Source organism: Cynocephalus volans, chromosome 17 (assembly GCF_027409185.1).
Source record: "Cynocephalus volans isolate mCynVol1 chromosome 17, mCynVol1.pri, whole genome shotgun sequence".
NCBI lineage: Eukaryota > Metazoa > Chordata > Mammalia > Dermoptera > Cynocephalidae > Cynocephalus > Cynocephalus volans.
In genome coordinates, this window is record NC_084476.1 from 10,469,229 (window position 1) to 10,494,011 (window position 24,783).

Genomic DNA, 24,783 nt, shown 5'->3' on the forward strand with positions numbered 1-24,783 from the left:
AAGGGATAAGGGAAGAAGGGCCAGAAAACTACAAGAGGGCTCTAGAGGGAGAGAATAAACTCCATTATGGGAAGGAGGAACTTCATGAAGAGGCAGTACTGGAAACAAGTCTTGAAGGATTTCCACAAGTACAGATGGGGCTGGAGAGGGCAAGAGCAATGGCCTGGAGGTCGGAACACACAGGGATATTCAAGGGAACAGCAGTTTGGCTAAAATGTAGAAAAGTGTTGCTTTGGATAAGACTGGAAAGATGGGGGTTTTGACAGTTTGGTTTTGACATGGCCATTTAAATGCCATGAACATGTGACCACTATTTTGACTGCTTATTCTACTTTTCTAGATACTTCAGCCCAACTTGCAAACAGGGTGCCAATCACAAGCTACTAAGCATGAATGGTGAATACCAATCAAAAGGGGAGGAATGAGTTGATTGTGGTTGCATTTTAACAGGAAATTCCTCTGGCCAACTTTTGCCCACATGACTTGTGGCTGTGAGTTGCTATGTTGCTGGTGGTAGCAGATGCTCCACTGGCCAAGGCTGAAAGGTTTATGGTTTATTTATTAGGGTCAGGAAGTAGGTGTAAAGTAGGTATGAAACCTTTTGGTAGTTGCTGCCATTGCCAAAATGCCTCTATTATGTCCTCAGCACTCTGCAAGATGCTCAGTACCCATGAGCTTTCATCAAGAGACACATCCCCAAATACAAGTTTCCCTCAAAAACCCATTAGGACATACCAACACCCTCTCTCATTCAAGCTCAGTATCTTCCCATTACTCACTGAAATATAGGGTTAGAAATCCAAGTGACAGTTAAAAATTGGCTGACAAAACATTCATTTTCATTATCATAAAACTGGAGGTGGTAAAATGAATGTTCAAATGGCAGATTAAAAAGAAAAAGCGACATCAAAATGGTTGTGTTGAAGCATCCCACTGTGGAGTAGCAGTGGGCACAGAGCCCCCAACCTAGCAAGGAAGGGGAAAACACCAAAAATGGTCTTTAACCAGGGATGGGAAAACCCTAGAGCTATGTGTTGGGGAAGTCACTCCAGTAGTGGTGTGAGAGAGGACTAGAAAGAGTAAGACCATAGAAAAGGGACTAGTTGGAAAATGATGATCATTCAGGCCACAAGTAAAAGGGGCACAGGGATGAGCTGATAATGATAACAACAACGATAACAGCAACAACAGCAACAGCAGCAGCAGCAAACACTTATCAAGCCCATACTACGCTCCAGGCACAGTTCTAAACATTTTTTCATTTGTTTACTCACTGAATCCTCACCATAACAGGAAGGCCCAGGGCTGAGCCTGGATGTCTGATTGGAGAGCCCATGCTCTCAATCTTCATGCCCCTCATTTTTTGGCCTGGGCTCCCCACATCAATGCATGTCATGTGTATTCAGACTGCATAAACATTTGAGGTACAGTCTGGGTGACAATTTCTCACAGACAACTTTTTCTGCTTGTGCTCCCTGGAGGCTCCCAGACTGACAGAAATTTTCTGATGGAGTCTCCGATTTCTATGGGTAGCCGAATTCCTGTTCCCCATGTGTGTGGGGCCTGAAGCCCGGACTCTACTGTGTAGCCATTAAAACCCCAGCCCCAGCTGTAAAAGCCATGTACAGCAGTTCCTCTTGACTCTACTCACTGTTCTGACTCTGACAGCGTTTTTTATTTTTACCACATGCTGACTTCTCTTTCTTGGCTTCTAGTTCAGCTTTGCTTGTTGGTTTTTTTATTTGGTTGTATTTTATCCAGTATTTATTTGTGTTTGTATGTTTGGAGCAGGAGATTGGAGGGAGGGGTTTATTCCTCATCAGCTCAGTCTACCATATTGCCTAAAAGTTCAAAACACAGTCTGTTAAGAGAATCTTCTGGCACTCACTGTCACCTTCCTGGAAACCAAAGTGTGATTTCAAACATGCCAAGTGTGAGCTGTCAAAGGAACATGCAAGCAGAGGCTCTACGGAGCAAGCTGCTGGAACAGGGGTCTAGGGCTCAGGAGAGAGGTTAGGGCTAGAACTGAAGAGCCAGCCATCACTGGGGTACAGAGGTGACAATTGAAGGCTGCCAAGCTGATGAGATCACCAAGAGATGGGAAATGGATCAGGGAAGGTGGGGGATGAGGTCAGAGCCTTGCAGAATACCTATATCCATAGGAAGAAAAGGAGTCAGGAGGAGCCAGCTGTCAGAATGGCAGTAAGAGAATTAAACCAAAGGAAAAGAGAATTTTCCAAGAAGGGAATGATGAACAGTGTCCAATGTTGTGGCAATGTCAAGGAAGATGAATGTGAAAATGTTAGGAGATTGATGAGTGGGAACTTTAAGAAGCTGTTCCAGGCATGGCTACTGGAGAATGATGGGAAATGAGTGACTGGGGGCTGCAAATGTTGGTTTCCTCTGCTTTCCATCTCCTCATCCCCCTCCCCTGTCTCACCTCCCACCTAAACCAATGCTCCGAGCCTGAAACAGGCAGGCCAGGCTAATCGCCACCTTCTCAACATCAGAGGGGAGTCACTGAGACACTGCATCAGCACAGGGGAGCAGAGGTACTTCCTGGATGAAAGACTCTGAAATCCAAAATATGTGAATGTCACACATCTGCTTTCCTATGATATTTGCAAAGTGGCCTTACTTCTCTCTGTGGAAGGAGCCATTTTCTAAACTGCAGAGTTCAGTGACCCTGTGCCTGCTTCCAGGACACATTTCCCTTCCAGCTTACCTCCCTGCAGACCATGCCTCCTGACCCATTGGCTGTGATTTCTTCCACGCCAAAAGCTTCAATTTTCACTTTGCTGCTGCAAATGAGTCAAACCCTCTGGATCAATTCAGCAGGAAAGAGCAAATCACTCTGGGAATGTGCACAGAACAAGCAGAGGCACGTGTGCATGCGTGTGTGTGAGGCACATGTAGCACATGACTGTAATTACCGTTATGAGTGACTCACTCATACTACAGGAATTCCACACTCCCAGGTCACTCACAAGTAAGTCAGCCTCCTCTTGGGATCACTCCAATCAGAGAAAGGTTTCATCAGCTTCCCAGTTGCTCAGGCCCAAACCTAGGAAGTACTTCATTCCTTTCTTTTCATCTCAGTATCCCATCCACCATATATTTTGTCAACTCTCTTCAGAATGCATCCCACATCACCATCCCACTTATCTCCACGGCCGCTGCCATGTCCTGATCCTAGCCAACATCACTTGCTCCTGGATCCTGCCCTCACCTCCTAACTAGGCTCCTGGTTTCCACTCTTGTCCCCCTCCCCCAACTTTTTTCCACACAGTAGCAACAGTAATTAAAAACACAAAAACCCAAAAGCAGCTGTAAACCAGATCATGTCCGTCTCCCGTTTAAAACCCTTCAATGTATTTAGAATAGACTCTAACTACCCCCCACCCTGAGCTAAGAGGCCTGCACAATTGGCCTCACTGCCCCCACTGCCTGTGCACCACATCTCATGCTTATCTGTCCCTGGCCCACTGACCTCCAGCCATACTGACCTTTGAGTTCCTTGATCACACCAAGCTTATTCCTACTTTGAGGCTCTGTTGTTGTTGTTGTTTTAAGAAAATGTATGTATGTACATATGTATGTGTTTACTATCATTTATTTATGTATTTATTTATTTATTGGCAGCTGGCTAGTACAGGGATCCAAACCCTTGACCTTGGTGTTACAAGGCTACACTCTAACCAACTGAGCCAGTCTAAATTTACCATCCTAACCCATTTTTTTTTTTTTGGTGGCTGGCCTTTGTACTGGCTGTCTCCTCTGCACGGAATGCTCATCCTCTCATCTTGGCATGGCTGGTTCCTTTTTGTCATTCAGGCCTTGACTGAACACCCATATAAGGCAGATACTCAGTCATTCTCTTTCACCTCCTAATAGTCTTCTGCATCACTTTTATTCCTATCTGGCAGTTCCTTGCTCATTGTTCATTACTTCATGCCTTCGACAAACATTTATTGATCCCTTCTTGTGCCAGCCGGACTAGGCATGTGTTTATTCTCCCTGAATAATGTGTCTATCTCCACTGAAAGCCCATGAGGACAAGGACCTGACTATAGCCTCCAGGCCTGGCATGGAGGAGGCATTTGAAAAATATTTGACGTGCAGTATAAGAGCCACATGGTGATGTGTACTCAGGAAATCAAAATTGGCTGATACAACTTCTTGCTTAGGTTTCATGGCTTTGATGCAGCCAATATTCCAAAGTGGTCCAAGTGCTCCAATAAATCATTCCTTATCTGTGTTTTTCCAGGCCAGCCATGACTCCCTCCCTGTTTGTGTATCCAGCCAGCATTTATTAAGGGCCTACTGTGTACAGGCCTATGCTCAGTGTCAGTCTCTGTCCTGTCTAGCTCACACAGCTGCTGGAGCTCAGCAGCCAGCCATAGACAGGCCAACAAGCTGTCCTGCCCTAGCTAAAGACCAACTCACCTTCACTAGAGGTCATCCATGGTAAACCAAGTGGCAGGTCTCCTTCCACCCCTGTAATCCCTTCTGTCTAGGTTTCCCAGATACCCTGGGTTTCACTACAACCCCCAGGGACAGCACTCAGAGAATCAGCCACACCCTGTCCCCTGGGGTGTGTGTGCCAGCCTCATTTCTCCAGCCTGACTTACAAGCAGTGTGTGCACCTATTTGTCCCTGCCATGTGTCCAGCCTGATTCCACCACAAGTTCCCACCATTAACAAGCCATCCAGTAGCCAAGAAGATGGACTGTGGGGTCCAGCAGGGCAAGGCTGCACCACACTGGCTCTGGAACTCACAAGCTCTAGGATCTTAGACCAGTCACTCCATCTCTTGGAACCTCAGTTTCCTCCTTTGCAAAACAAGGACTATAAAAGCACAGACTTTTTGGTTTGTTGTGGCAGATCCCTGTAGTGCCTCCTGCTCCTTCCTGCTCTGTGGACCCATGAGGTCTTACTAGCCCCTACTCAGGGGAAAAGTGAAGAAAAAAGAAACAGCTGGGAAACAGCTGTCTTTGGGCAACATTTCTATGGCTAATCTCATTATCAGACATTAGCAAAAGAAGGATGCAATTCAGGTCAACAAACATACACAGTTCAAACAACAAATGTATTCTGGGTTGGGCACCAGGGATACAGAGAAAAATCAGATATCATTACGAAGGAATGTAGTCAAAATGGGGGCGGGGGCAGATCTGTAAACAAAAGTACACAGCAGAGGCGTGCTCTGCCCTGTGTGCTGTTACCAGACAGGTGCATCAGGAATACAGACGATGAAGTTGTGCATTCCACTGGGGCTGGGGGTGATTTGGATAAAGGAGAAAGATAATGAGTTTGGCTCCCTCTGCTTCCCAAACATTCTGTGCCAACCACTGTCCTTCTATTAACAGGACAAGTGAGCCAGAGGGGAGAGTATCATCTAAAAAGAAAGGCTAAATGGTGGGTTCACCAAAAACAAACAGCTCCCCCCACAAATGATCTTGGCGACTTCATGTTGTAATCCACGCAATGTGTATTGCCTTCTCTCTCCCTGATACAATATACCTTTTGCCCTGATAAGTGGCTCTCTGTAACCAGGGTAATAGCCCTAGCTCTCAGCCCTTAGGAGACATCAGGGAGGTTTCTCAGAAAAAGAACAAGATCTGTTGTTGCCCTGAGTCTCTTCTTTGTTGACACTTAATGTTAGCTCCCTAGCATCTCCCTGGTTCGCACCAGCTAAATGTCCACAGAGATGGCAAAGACAGCAGCCAGTCCCAGGGGAGTGGAGGAGCAACAGAATCCATGGCTTGGACTAACCAAGGAATAAGTGGCCAGAAGGCACTTCGCAGGGCAGCCTTCAACATCTGGCTGCAGCTTTCTGGCTCACTGGCCACATGTCCCCTCCCTGATGGGCCCTCCTCTGGCTTCTCTTTCTGCTGCACTTTAGCGACCAGGTGCTGGGTCAGCAGTAGCCACAGCTGAGACAGAGGCCTGAAGGCCTGGGGAGGCATCAACCTCATCTTCAAAGTTCCTAATGCAGCACTTTAGAGAAGAAAAAAAATAAACAATGACCCCTCTCTTGTTTTGAGTGACAGGTGGTAGGTTGGAACTGTCTTTCTTATTCAGATCAGTGGGGTATGCTGGTTAAGGGCACTGACTCTGGAGCCAGACTGCTTAGGTCTGACTCCAGCATTGCCCCTTAGCTGCGGGACCCTTATATATCATTCCACCTCTCTGTGCTTCCATTTCCTCATCTATAAATAAGAATAAACTGCCTCAATGGGAAGCTGTTAGGATGAAATGAGGGGCAGTACCTGGCACATGTTTTTATTTTGGCAAATCCCTGAGGAAGAAGTTGACCCACATGGCCTAGAAAGGAGCTAGGTGAAGATACCCAGGCCTCAAATAGGTCCTAGTTGGATATTCCATTCCAGGCTCCCCAAGGAGCGATAGAGGTTTATTTTTGTTGCAGCAAAGGCACTTCAACAGTAGTGAAGACTCAGCCACCCTAAGCAGTGCTTGCCAAGCCAAACAGAGCAGTCTTGGGTATTGCTCTGGTCTGATGCTGTCCCACTGTCCTGGCTGTACACAGCATCCTTTGGTGAACACTGTGCAAAACTTCATTGATAGGCCCTCCCTGTCAGAGTGGATCACATTTCTATGCAGGACCCTTAGGCACTCCCAGCCCCTGTGCTCATTCACTACCTCTGCCCTCACCAACTCTGCAGCTAATAGTTGTCACTGAGAGTTACAATATTACTGACAGTAAGGTCTATACATCATGAGAAGATTCAAAACTCATCCCTCCAGTCTCCTCACGTAGCTCCCAGCAGTCCAAAAAACAATAACAGCATCTAAAACTATGCAAAATTCACTTGAAAAATAATCTCCAAGCAACTTTTGAAAAAAGCCTCACTGCTCATATGGATGTGGAATCATAGGGCTGGCAGCAACTGCAGAGACCAGTGGCTTCCAAACTTGCTTGCAACCTCCAAAACCATTGCTCAGGTTAAATTCACCCAGAAGCCCAGTACATAAAACTGATACAAACAGGGCTGCTCTGGTGGAAATGGTACCCGAGTGCCTGCTTAGCACCCTCTCTCCACTCCTTCAGCCCACCTGTGACCCCCAAACCAACTCTAAGAAACTGCTAGGACTCCAAAAAGCAATCATGGAAAACCACTCTGGCCACCCTCCCTGGGCAGATATGGAAAACAAGTCCTACAGAAGTCATGCTCTGAACAGCACCTGAATACAAACCTAGTTTTCTTTCCAATTTTAGTATATGTGCTGCCGAAGTGAGCACCAAACCTAGTTTTCTGACTCCAGGCTGACACTTCTCACTCCACACTGCTAGGTCTAGATCTATGAAAAACTGCAATTTAAAGAAAGAAGGCTCATTTCTGATCACTTACAACTTAATCCCTTAGCATTTTAAAGGCCCCTGAACCAGCCAAGTAGGAAACAAAGACCAGCCCCACAGACTGGCAGAAAGAAGTTCTGAAATGAGTTGCAGAAGCACATCTGACAATTCCATACAGTTTCCGTCAGTTCCGTGGGATATAAACAGGTCTTGAAAGGCTTGGGCTGTGTGGCTGTGAAAGACCCTGGACCAGGCAGGCCAGGAGGTGAATGCTAATGAGCTATGGAAATAGCAATTACTTCCCCCATGTCAGGCACTGTGCCAAGCTAAGGAGGATAAAGAGGTCTGAGATATTTTTAAAGTACTTTTACAGCAGAAAAACTTTCCTACAGACTCAATTATATAACTATCAGACTCCACCTCTGGGCTGAAATTATCCATGGCCTCAGAAGAAAACAAATTCATTTTTTCCTACATGAGGGTCACAGGTTTCTCCAGAGAAACTCAGCTGTATTGCCAATGGCCCAGGACAGCTACAAACCATCAACCCAGAGACCTTCGCAAGGGCAGTTTGGAGCCTGCTAGAGAAGAATACCAGCCAAGTGGAGGGCAGACGTCATGCTGCTGACCCAGCCACCATGCATGATGTCGTAAGGTCCAGAAAGGTCCACTGTAGGGGGCATTGGCCACCTCAGCCCCCTCACCACTCCCTTGTACCAAAATGGGGCTGGGGTCACTAAAGGAGTGAGGATGCCCAGGGGACACTTCATTAACTCAAAGTAACTCTGCCATTAGTAAAGTATAGATAGTCAGGGAAAGCCTGGGGCTTAAGGAATGAAGAACTTCACCAATGAAATGACAGCCAATATCAAAGAACAGACTTAGGAAGATTAACTTACAGCCCACGTTTTTGTCAGCCTGAAGATGGGAGCACTTTGTAATGCTGATACCACAGACATGAGAGAATGCAGGTTGTTGAGCTCTAGAAGTTTCTGAAAAAAGATATGGAATAGATTATTTCGCTGCTTTAAACAAAAGAACAAAAACATGCTCAAGTGTTACCAAATGTCATATTTATGAAATTCAATTACACTTAAAAATATCTCATGTAGAAAATAAAGCTCTAGGAAGTTCATAGAAACCATATGGTTTTTTTCCTCTCAAATTGTCAAAAGGTGAGTCTGCATCTAAAACATTTGCAAAATTTTATAAGCTGACTAGTCTGGCTGCTGGACAGAACCGTGGCTTGTGATAAGGTTTGATAATATCCTTTATGTTCTCCTTTTAGACAAATCTGAACACCATCCTAGCAGACTTCTTTAAACTAAAACCCCGGCTGTGCTAATGGTATTAATTTGGGTCTTCTAAGACTACCTTAACATCCCAATGAGAAAGAGGCTGAGGAAAGATGTTATCAATCTGCATAATCCCTCTCACCCAGAAAGGCAGTGCTCTGGGTTCCCAATCACTTGACCATGCTTCTCTGAACTAGACCCCAAATTAGTGAGAACATTTGGATTCAATTCAGTCTCAGACTTACCATGAAGGGCAACAGAAAGAGACACAATTGAGTGTAAGTGCGGAAAAATGTAATTGCTCTGTTCTTGGTTTTATGCTGAGGGAATCTTATTCACAGGATTGGGGTCCCATTTCTCATTCTCAGGAGGCACGAAGTCAGGATTAGCAAGCAGGCTCTATGGACTTGGTTCCAATCCCAGCTTCCACTACTTGAGGGTCCTTCAGCAAGTTACCTAATCCTTCTGAGCCTTGGTGTCCTCATATTGAAAATGAGGAAGGTAATAATGGCACCCATGCTACACAAGACAGTCTGTGCCAATTGCCCAGACCAGTGTGCAGCCCCAGGTAAGCACTCAGAAAGAAGTGGGTCTCAATCTTCGTTATCTGGAAGACTGGTCTTTTCCTTCTCTCATCACTTGTCTTAGCTACTTCCAAGCTCAGATGCCACTTCTTCTAATACACCTTTCCTGGCCATGTTCCCAAATCTAAGAAGGCTGGGTCTCTGCCTCTGTGTCCCTGCAGCAGCCTGTGCACGTCTTCAGCACACTGGATTGCACCTGCTTTTTACTTGACTCTCTCACCCTGGACCACGTTCCCTGAGAGCAGGGAAAGTACAGCACCCAGCACATGGTAGGGCCTAGTAAAATGGAGAAATAAATGAAAACCCTTATGCTTAGTCCTCACAGCTCTGTTACTACTTGGAAGTTTCTCTATTACCACACAAGTTAATACTTCATTTCATATATCTTGTAACATTCTCTAATTGTTTCCTGTGTGTAGGAATAGATTCTCTGGGTGACCTGAATTTCATTCTACATCAGAATTGCTATGACTGTCACAGAATTTCTTTTTAGAGTTGAAAGGCCTTTGGGAGACTATCTAACCCACCCCTTTCAATTTGTAGATGGGAAAACCAAGGCCCAGAAAGAAAGGAGCTTGCACATGGATATGCCCAAAGCATATTGCCAGCATGACAATTCACCATAAGGAAAATGGCAGAGATTAAGGAGGGATCATTTTAGATTCCTTGGGTAGGGATCATTTTAGATTCCTTGGGTGGGGACCATAAACTCATTTCCACACTGAAAGCCCCAAGAGGGCTGGAACCACATCCCGCTTTCCTATGGCCCAGCACAGAACTACCTGATAGCAACAAGTACTGTATCATTAAGCCAGCACTGGTTCCAAGGACTTCAGGAGAATGCATAGGAAGTAAACATGGCCGTTGCCCCTAACATATTCATAAACTGATGCACTTAACCTTCCCATGAGGGGCAGCACAGCAGCTCCCCTGAAGGCACAGAAACATGGCTTCAAGTCCTGCTCTGCCATTGACTAACTAGTATGGGGCTTTGAGAGTGGACACTTCACCTCTCTAAGCCTCTCTCTTCCTCCTCTACAAATGGGATAATAATAATGTGAGCACTGAACACGATCATGCCAGTAAAGCAGCTGCTATGGTGCCTGGCTCGTGAGGGGCCTCAGTAAAAGGGTATCTTTCCTACGATCTGGGTGGGAAGGTAACACACGCACACACAAAGCAAGGAGTGAACCAGAGAGAACAATGCTGCTGCTGAGAGTCAGGCAAGCCTGGGCAGTTGGGAGCAGTGCATGGGGAGGATCTGCCCGGGCAGGGGAGAGTGGTTCAGGAAGACCCATGGGTTGACACAGCCTGGCTAGGAAGAGATGAGGGAAGAAGAGTGGAAAGGTGGTATCCAATAAGCAGCAAGGACAAAACCTATCAGACCAGGGGGCAGGAGGTGGGTGTGGGGGACAGCAGGGTCATCTGGCCCAGGCCTTAAACTCAGAATGAGATGGGGTGGGCTCTGCTAACTGGTGACAAAATTGTGCAGGATGTGATGGCATCATAAGCATTGATGCTAACTAAAATCCATCAACCCCCAGTACTGGCTAAATCTAAAGTAGGAGAATGAATGGATTCCAGGGGTAGCTGCTGGGGCCTTGTGAAGAGACTGGGAAAACCCAGGTAAGGAGAATGGTTGGCTGCCTAAATTATGGGGTGGAGGAGCATGCTGTCAATGCACACAGAGGGTGCTGGGGAGCCAATGGGCAGCCAGGCAGGTCTTACAACTGGCTCTGCCCGGGGAGGTCAGGCTACAGCCCCCATTTGAACCCTACCCAGCAGGCCTAGAGCAAAGCAGCTCCTAAAGCACTGAGGAAATACATTTTTGAGACAAAAACATAAAAAAGGGAAAGAAAGGAAAAAATAATAAAACAAGCTTACCTTGGCTATTTTCACAAAATGGCTCAGGATTTCTGCCCTTATTTTTAAAGTCTGTGCTGTTAGAATTTCTCGTACAACCCAAAAACTGACCTGTAGAGTCAAATACACACACATACACACATACACACCAGAAAATTGTTAAATGCCGGACCACCCATGTCACCCTTGCCCACCACTGTTATGAGATTTCCAAGAAGTCAGGAAAATGGGAGAGCACATTCTCGGGTTGTATGAGGTCAAGAGTTCCTTAACAGCACCCAGTCCCGCAAATGGGTCCCGTGTTCTCAGCACTCCCTCTCCAACACACACAGTGGTGCTGAGAGAAATAAGTGCTTTCCTCATCCATCAGGGGAGAATAAGGCCTCTGTGACCCATGAGTGTCTCTGAAGGTGCTGCAGGGAAATCTGAGATGAATCAGACCAGATTCCTGCTCAGAAGGATTCCAGTGTGGGAAGACGGATGATGGGTGGGTGCATGGATGGACAGATGGACAAATGACCAGACAAAGGAATATATATATTGGCAGTACCACCCATGAGGTCCATATCCCCAGCCAGACCCAAGACAAGGAGGATTCAGCAATATTTGCACAACTATAATAAATTTAATTTTCAAGGAGAGGTTTGTCCAATAATTTAAACCGTACAAAAGCATCTTTTGAAGTTCCATAAAGTAATGTAGGTTAAGGGGCACGTTTTTCTAGAGACAGCATATGCCAACAGGGTATGCTGGTAGCTTTAGTTCAAAACCTCATTCATGTTTGACCTCTCACATACATCAACAGCCCCAGCCCCTTAATCCACTGTGAGAATATGAAAGTCATCCACCAGTGTAGAGTTGACTCACATGATATTTCAATGAAACACAGAAGAGATTCATGCCAAGAAACTCTGGGAAGTAGTTAGCTTTTCTTGTTTATGTTTCTCTACTATAACAACAGTCCTATGTGAGACACAGATGCCCAAGACTGCAACGATAGCACTGCAAAGAAAGGTGGAGTATGGGGGCTAAGTATGGGGGTCATGCAAAATTATAAGGAAGGTGAGACATCTAAAACCCCTAAATTTTATAAGGGAAAAAATAGTTAAGGATATTCAAAATCCAGAATTAACAAAGTAAGCTTAGTGGTGCAATAAAATATATTCCCGTTACTGAAATACGAAAGAGAAAATAAGGAAAGAGAAGCCAAGTAGCAACAATTTGCTTTTTACATTAAGCAGGAGTATTACAGAAATGTTTTCTCAGTGTAATTATTCATGGGTTGCCTCCAGGACATGCCTGGGTTTCCATAAAATCATTTTTTCCAAGGAATTGCCTAAAAGTAAGTACAGACTCAAATGTTACTAGCCACTTACAGAAGAAAGTTTTTCTGTATACCAAATGGGATGCCCATAAACCATATATACATACTTTTTTACACACACACACACACACATATTTATATATATATTTTGGAGGGTGGCTGGCTAGTACAAAGTACCGTATATTTAATACATGGACATTCTTATGCCATATAATGCCAAGTGTGACAGTTTACATGCGTAATTTAACAGATTCCTGCATGCCCAAACAATCACACATATTTATGGCAGTGTGCAGAGGCAACTCTGAGTTGACAATTCAATTCAGTGGAGTCCCACGAAGCCCCTTCTGCAGGCAGGCTCTAGGCACTGGGAGTCCAGACCTCGCCTAATATGCAGGTGACCAAAGGAAGAGGCAGAATCCTCCAAAAATCACTGGAATCGAAGGCAGCTGTGACTGTGGCCATTGAAGACATTCAAATGAAGTGAACTGGAGTACGGGGGAGGTAGTGATGAAGGAAGGCTGCTTGGAGAGGACAGGCCTTGACAGATGGGTAGACTAAACATGTAAGACAGGGTGGAGGTGTGACTGTACCCAGTATGACCAGTGAAAGCTGAGCAGGCTGACAGGACTGGAGCTGCAGGAGCTCTGTGGGGGGGTGGTGGTGAGGGAGAATGAAACTGGAGAGGGAAGGGAAGACCACATGGTGGGAGCCTGGAGCAACAAGGTGAGAAGAAGTTGCTAAGAGGCTATTCTACAATGAGGAGCTTCAGAGGCTTCTGGGCTGTGTTAGGTTGGATCCTTTTGTAAGGCAGGGGCACCCATTGGAAAGCTGATGCAATGGTCTTGGTGAGAGATGTGGAGGCCTGAGATAGGGCCATGTTGAAGGAAATGGAGAAAAGGGGCAGATAAGAAAGGCATTACAAAAATAGAATAAGCATAGTTTTAAAAATTTTTATTCTCTTTTCTAACTACAAATTTTAACAGCAAATTAATGCAGAAAACAAAGGAAACAGAGATAAGCGCAAAAGACAGAAATCGTTTGCAATCTCAGTCTTACACACAAACCACCACAATAAACATTCTGGTATGTGTCCTTCTAGTCTTTTTTTCCCATAAATGGACATATGTTTTCCTTTTTCAATTAAATTGGTATGTCGTAATCATATATCATAAGAATTTTTATAAGTGAATATTGTTCTGCAATGCAATATTTAGCAGCTTCTAAGTATTTCATCAGAGATGTATCATCATTTTCTTAAGTAACCCCTATTGTTGGAAAGGTTATTTCTTTTCTTTTTTTTTTTTTTTTGTCATTTTTTCGTGACCGGCACTCAGCCAGTGAGTGCACCGGCCATTCCTATATAGGATCCGAACCCGCGGCGGGAGCGTCGCTGCGCTCCCAGCGCCGCACTCTCCCGAGTGCGCCACAGGCTTGGCCCGGAAAGGTTATTTCTAATTATTTTGTTGTAATAAACAATGCTGTGGTGAACATCTTTATACAAATGTCTTTGTACACTTTTTATTAAAGTCCTAGGATAATTTTCTGTAAGATGGAGTGAATAAAAGTGTGTACTTATTTTCAAAAATATATATTAAAAAATTTGGCCTCCAAAAGGTCTATTTGTTTATCCATTGACAGGTTTAAGCAGATCTATGTTCCCATACACAGGCCAATGCCAGTTATTACAATTTTTTTTCTTTATTAACCCAATGGACAATGGTATCTCACTGTTTCTATTTTGCATTTCTTTCATGACTATTCAGTTAACGTTTTTTGTTCCAAATATTTATGGACCATTTGTACTATTTGTCTTGTGAATTACCTGCTAAGGTCCTTCACCCATCTTTCTATCAAGACATCTGTCCTCTTATTAATTGATAAAAGCTCTTTGTATATTAAAGGAAACTCATTTCGTGAGTCATATATTGTACCAAGAGTGTGGAGAAACTGGTACTTTTATACACTGTTTGGGGGAGTAGAAGTTTATTTTATGCTTTGGGTTATAATCCAAGACAATGTTAGTTATTTTGTTGCACAAATTGTTCCAGTTTTGGCTATTGAGAGCTCTTTTAGTTTGCTCCTACAGCTCCTTGACATACCTCCAGTAATATCTTGGTTTGTTAGTATAAGCACTTCCTTACTTTTTGGCACTACAATATACCAGTCTTATCTTGTGCATTTCTTGCCCCAGTCCTAAAATCAGTCATTTCTCAAAGAAACCTTGGTTCCTTTTATAAGATCATGGTATTAGAAATCAAGATTAGCTCTAAACAGGTGCTAGATGTGCATACTGCTACTGGGATAGCCCTGTTTCTGGGTCCTCTCAGCTGGCAGAACAATGAGTACAAGGAAACGTATATATGTGTGTGTGTGTACACTAACACTATGTGTGTGTGTGTACACATATATACACATATCTATATTTCCATATGTAACCATCTGTACCTATATTAAACTAAAACGTGAGTTCATACTGATGTCTCCAACTCTAATCCATTACCACATGGATCATTCTAGCCTTGTCCCCTTGCTTGTCTATAATTTCCCACTCCAACAGTGAGAAACCTGGCTCCCAACCATCCATTTCCTTAATTGTTTAGTTCCAATATACACACATAGTGGTTTCAGAAATGTTACCCATGCCCCTTGGGAAACAACCTTATCAAATAGAACAATACAGTGCTATGCATAGCTCCTTTTGTCTTTAGTCTTACAAGCTCTACTCTGCTCCAAAGTTACTTAGGTCAGCAACTTTTTCCCTCACCCTCTTCAGTGAGTTTGTTTCACATATTTATAATAGTTCAATTTTTTGTTACATTCTGCATTCCATAGGACCCTTTTATCTGCAAGTTGAATTTTTTTTTTTTTTTTGGTGGCTAGCCCATAAGGGTATCCAAACCCTTGACCTTGGTGTTATCGGCAGCACACTCTAAACTCCAGGCTGAATTTTAAAGAATTTTTATATTTAAGGTTTCCTCTTAGTGCTATAAAGTTCTGTGGGTTTTCAAAGATGCATTGTGTCATGTGTCCATTACAGTATCATACAGAATAGTTTTACCACCTTAAAAAATCCTGTGTGCTTCACCTCTTCAACCCTCTCCCCTTCCCAAACCACTGAAAACCACTGATCTGTTTACCATCTCTACAGTTTTACCTTTTCCAGAATGTCAAAAAAAAAAAAAAAAAAAAAAGAAAAAAGAAAAAAAGAAAAGAAAAGAAAAAGAAAAAAGAAAAGAAAGAAAGAAAAAGGAATCCTCCATATGTAGGCTTTCAAACTGGCCTTTTTCACTTAGCAATACATATTTAAGATTCATCCATGTCTTTATACTTGATAGCTCATCCTAGCTTTTTCTTGGATGAATAGTATTTCACTGCATGATTTAACATGGTTTGTTCATCCATTCACCTACTGAAGGATATCTCTCAGTTACTTCCAGTTTTTGACAGCTTTGAATAAGGCTGTGATAAACATGAATGTGCTGTTTTCTCATGTGAACATAAGTTTTGAAATCTTGGTAAATACTAGGAGTGCAATTGCTGTATCATGTCTGTCCCATTTTGCATTCTTATCAGCAATGAATGAATGTTCATGTTGCTCCAGATCCTTGCCAGCAATTGGTATTGTCATGCTTTTTTGTTCTGTTTTGTTTTTTATTGTAGCCATTCTAATAGGTATGTAGTGTTTTTTTGTTTGTTTGTTTGTTTTTTAAAAAAGATGACTGGTAAGGGGATCTTAACCCTTGACTTGGTGTTCTCAGCACCACGCTCAGCCAGTGAGCTAACCAGCCATCCCTATATAGGATCCGAACCCGCAGCCTTGGTGTTATCAGCACCACTCTCTCCCGAGTGAGCCACGGGCTGGCCCGGTATGTAGTGTTTTTTACTTCCCTAATGACAATGATGTTGAGCATCTTTTTATATGTTTATTTGCCGTCTGCATATCTTCTTTGGTGAGGTGTCTGTTCAGATCTTTTGCTCATTTTTCAATTGGGCTATATTCTTATTGTCAAGTTCTAAGAGTATATTCATATTTTGGACATAAGTCCTTCATCACATATATGTTTTGCAAATATTTTTCCCTGTCTGTGGTTTGTCTTTTAACTCTCTTAACCATGTCTTTTGCGGATTGGAAAATTTTAATTTTAATAAATTTCCAACTTACCAATTTTTTCTTTCATGGATTGTGCTTTTGGTGTTATATCTAATAAATCATCATCAAACCCAAGCTCATTTAGATTTTCTGCTGTTTTCTCCTAGAAGTTTTATAGTTTTGTTTTTTACATTTAAGCTTATGATCCATTTTTAGTTAATTTTTACTAAAAGTCTAAGGTCTGTGTCTAGGTTCATCTTTTTACATACTCACACACAAAAATATTTCAATTGTTCCAGCACCGTTTATTGAAAATATTATCCTTTCTCTATTGAATACCCTTGGTGCCTTTACCAAAGATTAGTGGATTATAATTGTGTGGGGCTCTGTATTCTGTTGCATTGACCTGGATGTCTATTGTTTTGCCAAAAACATGACATCTTGATTATTATAGCTTTACAGTAAGTCCTCAAATTAGGTAGAGGAGTCCTCCAACTTTGTTCTTCTTTTTCAGTATTGTATTGGTTATTCTAGGTCTTTAACCTTTCCTCATAAACTTTAGAATCAGTTTGTTGATATTTATAAAATAGCTTTCTAAGATTTTGATTGAGATTTCACTGAAATACAAATCAAGTTGGGGAGAATTGATATCTTAACAATATTGGGTCTTCCAGTCCAAGAAAATGGAATATCTCTATATTTATTTAGATCTACTTTGATTTCTTTCACCAGTGTTTTGTAGTTTTCCACTTATGGAAGCTATACATATTTTGTTAGATGTATACCTAAGTTTTGTTTCATTTTTGGGGTGCTATTGTAAATGTTTTTTAATTTCAAATTCCAATTCTTCATTGCTAGCGTATAGGAAAGCAATTAACTTTTGTATATTGACCTTGTATCCTGCAACCTTGCTATACTAATTTCTTAGTTCCAGAAGTTTTTTGTAAATTGCTTTGGGATTTTCTTATTGTCTTACAATCATGTCATCTGTCAATAAAGACAGTTTTATTCTTTCCTTTCCAATCTGTATATCTTTCATTTTTTCTTGTCTTATTGCACTAGCCAGGACTTTCAGTACAATGTTGAATAGAACTGGTGAGAAAGCACAATCTTGCCTTGTTCCCAATCTTAGAGGAAAGCATCCAGGTCTCACCATTAAGTATGATATTGGATGAAGGATTTCTGTAAATGTTCTTTTTTTTAATTTTTATTTTATTTTTATTTATTTATTTATTTATTTTAAATTTTATTTTGTCGATATACATTGTGGCTGATTATTGCTCCCCATCACCAAAACTGTAAATGTTCTTTATCGAATTAAAGAAATTCCCCTCTATTCCTAATTTGCTGTTTTGTTGTTGTTGTTTTTTAATCATGAACAAGTGTTGGACTTTGTCAAATGCTTTTTTGGGTCAACTGATATTTTTCTTTAGCCTATTAATATAGTAGATTACATTAATTGATTTTCAACTGTTGAATCATACATACCTGGAATATATCCCACTTTGTCATGGTGCTAATAAGCTTTTAATACACATCAACTATTATTAACACTAATTGTTTTGGCAGTATAGCTAGCACTGGAATTTAGCCATTGTGGACTAAGATACCTCCACTGACACAGCAGTATTATAGACAAATAAAGCAGAACAGTTATAAACACAAGGAACTTTATTAAGGTAATCAACCACAAACAAAAACAATCAAAGCATAAAGCAAAGAGAAAGAAAAAAAAGAAAAATCTAGGTTTAAGAAGAATACTATCTTTTCTTATAAGAAACTCTACTTTTGCCACAAATTTCTCATAAGCCCATTCATAGTTTTCTTAGAAACCAAGAGTTAGAAGGGATCTTAGAGGCCCTACCCTCTCCCTGTCCCCACCACTGGGTACAGTTCTACAGTAACTGTGATAAAGCCCTTGCCTGGTCTCTGCCTGAACCTCCATGGTTAGGGAACTACCTTGTATTAGAGGAAAGCCAACAGCCTCCCCACTTTTCTCCCCTGGCCCCTACCTTTCCTGATCAGGCACCATAGGTTATGTTTAATACAACTTCCCCATAAGTACCCCTGAATTATTTGAAAACCTTGAGGAACTCCTCCCTGAGTCTTCTCACTCCTAGATGCCTCATCTGATCCTTGGATGACATGCTTTCTTTGCCCTCACTCTTCTGGCCACTGTGATACTTACATGCCACTCCTGTGTGACAATTCCCACCCTCCTTGATGTGAGGCACCCAGGACCAGACATAACTGTCCAGGAGTGGTCTGGATAAAGCAGAAAGCAGGATTACCACACACCTATTAGAATGTCTGAAACACAAAAAATCTGACAATACCAACTGCTGGCAAGGATCTAAAGCAACACAAACACTCATTCATTGCCAGTAGTGATGCAAAAGGATAGACATGATCCAGCAATTGCATTCCTAAGTATTTATCCAGATAATCTGAAAACATATGTCTATACACACACACACAAAAACCAGCACACAAATATTTATAGCAGCTTTATTCATGGTTGTCAAAAATTGGAAGTAACTGAGATGTCTTTCAGAAGGTAGATGTATAAACAAACTATGGTAAATCCACACGATGGAATAGTATTTATCCAAAAAACCCAGAATGAGCTATCAAGTCATATAAAGACGCAGAGAATCTTAAACACATATTGCTAAGTAAGAAAAGCCAGTCTAAAAAGACCATGTACATCTGGTTCCATGTATTATTTTAACATTCTGGAAAAGATAAAACTATAGAGATGGTAAACAGATCAGGACCCCGACCATTGTCCTTATCTTCACACCAAATCCTGCCTTCATCTTTAAGCAACTTCAACGTCACTGCAAATGACCATGGCCTCAGGTCCCCTGATTACAACTTTAGCAACTATTAGCCCCCTAGCACTTCAGTCACCTCCTTCTTCATGATTACCCAGGACTATTCTACATTAGAAACCTTAAATTCCAGTCTTGGGACACAACCTTTAAATATTCTAGTGCTTACCATCTCCTTGACCCTCACTGTGCCAGACCTTCCCTCACACCGTACCCTGGAGTCCCTAGCAACCCTTTCCCCTGGCATCCTTTTCCTCTTAAGCAGGCTGATCCCCTATCATTTGTTACTTGAGTCCCTTCTTTGACAGTACTTTAAGTTCCCTTGGCCCACGGTCCTTCCAAAAAATCTGCTGTGCCAACCCCTAACTGTGGATGGATATGACCACTTGCCTGCCTATGCTCCTACTCCCAGGCCACGAAGTGCAACTAGAGAAAACCATCTGCCCACATGCACTGGGGCCAATTTAAAAGTCACAATCTCAATTTCATCTAGGCCACTGTCATTGCCCAAGGGTCTTTCTATATTTCCATCAACTCTCTGTCCTTTCCCATGGACCAGCTTTTTTCAAGCTTTCCCCAAACTTGTCAACCTTTTCACCCCACTGTTCCCCACTTTCTTCCCATTTCACTCAGAAAGAAAAGCCATGACCCTCTTTGCACCACACCTACAAGTGGGCCTACATCTGCATCCTTCCTTTCTGCTGACTCACGTTTTACATTGAAGAGGCCCCCAGGTCTTGGCCTCTCCCACATTTTCTGAGACTTTACTTCATCAAGTATTCCCTCTCTCTCCTCATCTTTAACTTTTCCTGGTCTACTGGCTCCTTCCATTCAAAATATGAACATCCTCAAGGCTCTTCCCATTTAATAGAAGGAGAAACATACAACCACCTCCCTGGACTTCTTTGATCTCTCCAGCCACTCCCTTCTCATCTTTCTCCTTTAGAGCCATGGTTATGGCCCCTTACACCTCTCTCTCCATGACCTCATACCTCCTGTCACTTAGTCTACTATGTTCCCACAACACTGCTCTTGCTGAGGTCACCAGCAAGCCCTTGCTGCTAAGTCCAAAGCACACTTTTTAAACCTTATCTTAGTTGACCCATTCTGTAGCATTCCTTCATTCTCAAAACACTAATTTCCAGAAACTGCCCTTTCTGAATATTACTACTGTGCAGCCTCCTTTGCTCTACTCATCCCTTAAATGTCAGCAATCCTCATGTTCTCACTTGGGCCTTTGTCTCTCCCTGGATGACCTCATCGATCCCTAGGGCTTCAAACACAGATGACTCCAGTATTTGCATCTCCCGGCCAAACCTTTCCCTGACTTCCAGACTCAAATTACCTGCTGCATATTTCATCCCACATGTCCAAACCTAACTCATCTGCTACTCTAAAAACTGCTCCTCCTTTTGTACCCATTGTCTCAAGGATGGTACTGCTCAAATACCAAAGAAGGGTCCGCCTTTGCTCTTCTCTGTCATTTCCCTCCATATCAAATCTATCACAAAGTACTATCATTCTGTCCCCTGATATTCTCTTGTGCCCAGGCACTTTACATCTCTAATCCCTCACCTGGATTAATGGAACAGACTCCAATCTGGCCTCCTTTCCTATTGCCCGCACCTTTCATCTGGTCTCCCAATTCTAACACTGGTTCCCCTGGACTGTAATCATCTCCATCATATCTGTCTCCTATACCAGCCTATGAGTTAACAATGGCTAGCTCTATATTTCATTTACTGTTGACCCCCTGAACCTAGCACTGAGCCTGGTACATATCCAGTCAATGTCTATTGAATAAATAAATGAATAAGACCAGAAATAATGAGCTTAAAATGAAAGGGGGTATTACAAAATGTTTGGAGGTAGCATTTGGAAAGGGGGAAAATGCTAACATTGTCTCCCAGTCCTGTGATAAATGAGGTCTGGAAGAACAGGAGGTTCTACTGAAATAGTGTTTGGGAAAAACAGGGAGGCCCCTCAGCAGAGGAACTCACCAACTATGTGACTCTAAGCAAGTTGCTTCACCTTCCAGAGCCTCAGTTTCCTCATCTATAAAATGAATTTAAAATATCTACCTCATTGGACATGTGAAAATTGAATCAGATAATGCAGGTAAAATGCTCAACATGATTATCTGACTCAGTAAGTTCAGCCTAAGTGCTCAACAAATATTTAAGAAACAGTTTCAATTAAAGCCAAGAGGAAGCAGGAACATTCAGTGACTAGGCTAATGATGCATGGAGTTTAGAAGGCAGACAGGACTTGAGAGTGAAAAGGTATTAATAGATTGGATCAGGGGAGAAAGCTCAGAGCAGGATGAAAGAGTATAAGAGTGAAGAGGGTCTGTGATGGGTATCTGTTTTCCTTTCTGGCCCTCATTCTCAGTTTGTTCTTATCAGAACACCCAGACTTTCCTTGACGAACTACCACTTCTCCATTCTCAGTCCACGTGGCCTAGGTCCACTACCTCTACCTCCATGGGAAGGCCTGTTTCCAAGACCTGGACAATCAGAGCCTCAAGCCTTCCTGGTCAGAGTGATTACATCACAATGAACGGGATGGGACACAGCCAGGGCAATCAGAGACACTGAGTCTCAATTCCAGGCCATCAGAGCTGCTGAAAAAGAAGCAGGTCTTTTCAGATGAGGATGCCCTCAGAACAAGACGTGAGCCTGGTGGTGTTGGTAGCCATCTTGCAACCACAGATAGGGAGCTACCTGAAAGTGAAGCCAACCCAGAGTAGAGCAGAACTCAGAGGCAGAGAGAGCAAGACCAAGTGCAGCTGGTACTGTCCATGCCCCCTAGATTCAGCAATATCTCCCTGGACTTTATTACATAAGCCATTAGGCTCTCTTTTGCACTTAAGCAAGTTTGAGTTGGGGTTTCAGTCATCAGGAACTATGTACATGAATCTATAATAGAGATAAGTGAGAAAAGTGAGGAACATTTGGCCCTATCCAGTCTCCGTTAATATATAAGGATCCTGAGACTCACAGCGAGGAAGGGACTTGCCCATGGCATCAAAGCAGATTATCAGCAAAGCCTGAACTAGAACCAGGTTCTCCCAATTCCCTCTTCATTTTTCTTTTCCAAAATTTTTGGCATCTTCAGGACACAATCCTGACCCTAACACCTACACTTAGGCCCAAGCCTCTTAGTCTGGCCTTAACCTTCCTTTTAGCTCATGGTTCCCCCTACTGTGTTCTTTCTATCTCTTCTCTCTTTTTTTTTTTTTAAAGTTCAATGTATTATGGTGATTGTTTCTTTATTTCTTTGTTTCTTAGCTCCCACTTATGAGTGAGGACATGTGGTATTTCTTTCTGTGCCTAGCTTATTTCACTTAACATAATTTTCTCTAAGTTCATCCACGTTGCTAAAAATGGCTGAATTTCATTCCTTTTTATGGCACAGTAGTACTTCATTGAGTATGTATACTACATTTTCCTTATCTAATCATCTGTCTATGGACATTTAGGTTGGTTCCAAATCTTGACTACTGTAAATAGAGATGTGATAAACATGGGAGTGCAGGTAGGGCATCTGAACTCTTCACCTTGGTGTTATAACACCATGCTCTAACCAACTGAGTTAACCAGCCAGTCCAATGTACCCTTTTTTTAAGCTAACACAAATCATTTACTATGTATCAAGTACACATAGTAAAGCCTTTACATCCATGATTCTCATTTAATCTTCAAAAAGCACTTGAAATGATTTATAAACGTTTTATAAATGAGGAGGGTGAGGCTCAGAGAGGCCAAAAGCCAACCCAAGATCATACAGCTAATAAGTTGTAGAGTTAAGATTCAAACCCAGGTCTGTTTGAGTCTCCAATACTACAGCTTGTTAGCCTGTTGTCCACAGACCCCTAAAGTATCCATGCACAAACTTCAGGGGGACAGTAAACTCCTTAAAATTAAATGCAAATTTATATATCTGCACATTTTCCTAACGGTCAGGTTCATATATGATATTGTCAGATTCTCAAAAGAACCCATGACCCAAAAAAGATTGAGAACTTCGGTGCTATACGGCAAATTCGTTGGGGTCTAGCCACAGGTCTGGCACATATAACAGACCTTTAATGAACTCAGTCAACCTCTTCCATCTCAGCCACTCTATGAACAAGTTGCAAAGGCCTCAGGCCCCACAGAGAAGCAGGCAAGCCCCCAGGAGCTGACCAGGACATGAGCCACTAGGATTCTGGTTTGGCTACAAGGAACCTTAAAACCCCTGGCAACCTCCTTCCAGTCAGCTAATCTTCACATTTCCCTTTTCCCCCTAAAACATTTGGATGCTTACTATGTGCCAGACACTGTGCTAAAAGCCCTCATATATTGTTTCATTTATTCTTCATAACAACTGCACAAGATTAGTACTATTATAATTCTCAATTACAGAGAAGGAGACTGGGACTCACAGAGGTAAGTGACCTTCTTTCTTTTATCTAGAGTCTGATGAGGAGTCTTGTCCTCATATATGAATGGTCTGCCAGGAAGGGATGCCAATGAGTTCATCTAAAAGAAAGCAGCCCTAATAGCTGACCAGGCCTGGCCTCTGGCCGGTTTTCAAACCAGAGCTGCCAGGGCTATGTCCAGGAGCTGCGAGCTCTCAGAGTAGCTGACAGGCCAGCAGGAAGACCATTTCCCAGAGCATTCGGTCTCAGAGAATGCAACTTCATTTCTGGCTCATTTGACCACTTGGTCTGAGCTGGACACACACAACTGTTCCCAGAACAAGCTGCACCACCCTTGCCAAGCTGACCTGGCATTCAAGTGCAGAGTAGATTACATCAGAGCCCCCAGCAACCCCTCCTCCAGGAGCTCTGTGGCTGGTCAGAGGTGGGGACTGAATTGGCTTCCAGTCAAATAGTTTTGTTAAGGAAACTATGAATCTCCTGATAGTTTGTGCACATCTGTTTTTTTTTTTTTTTAAGACTAAGCTCAGTTGAAAAGGAAAAGATTTTCAAAAGAAAGAAAAAAGAAGCAAAAGGCTTTCGAACTTCTTTTTTCAAAATAAATGGTGTGTATCCCCGACCCCATACACATCTAGGCCTTTCCTGGTTTCTATTACATCTTATCAAATGACGCTAATCCTAACTCCAGCCTCGATCTTCAAACTACAAGTTGGTTCCTCTTCAAGGTTCCTGCTATAGGAACTTCAGGGCTTCAGAGTAGAAGCCTGCCCAAGACTGGAGAAGCCTGGAGAGAGCTGGGCAACAGCGATGCACAGAATGAGCATTTCCGAGAGGGGAAGGCCCATCTGGAGGAATGACCCAAAGGGAACCCAGGCCCCATCACCCAGAGAGTTAGTCATGTACACTATGCAACCTCTAGGCCACTGTCCTCATTTGAATCCAGAAAAACAAGAATGAAGAAGAAAAACTGTCAACAGCACCACTGGGGTTTTGTTTATCCAAAGGGAGGCTTAAAGGATGCTTTCTACTGAGAATCATGTTCTGGC

At 42.8% G+C, this 24,783-nt stretch overlaps 1 protein-coding gene across 6 annotated transcripts in view; it reads right to left on the minus strand.

The window, feature by feature from the left end:
• RALGPS1 (Ral GEF with PH domain and SH3 binding motif 1) overlaps nt 1-24,783 on the minus strand; it is a 313,809-nt gene that overhangs the window by 186,896 nt on the left and 102,130 nt on the right. For 3 of the 6 annotated variants that reach the window (XM_063081605.1, XM_063081603.1, XM_063081602.1), the window contains exons 6-7: nt 11,085-11,174; nt 8,221-8,313 (exon numbers count right to left, since the gene is read on the minus strand). The exons of 1 other annotated variant lie outside the window; for it this stretch is intronic. In XM_063081605.1, coding sequence (XP_062937675.1) covers nt 8,221-8,313; nt 11,085-11,174 — 183 coding nt within the window. The remainder of the gene's footprint in view (nt 1-8,220; nt 8,314-11,084; nt 11,175-24,783) is intronic. 2 more of the 6 variants (XM_063081606.1, XM_063081604.1) reach the window with 1 other exon arrangement.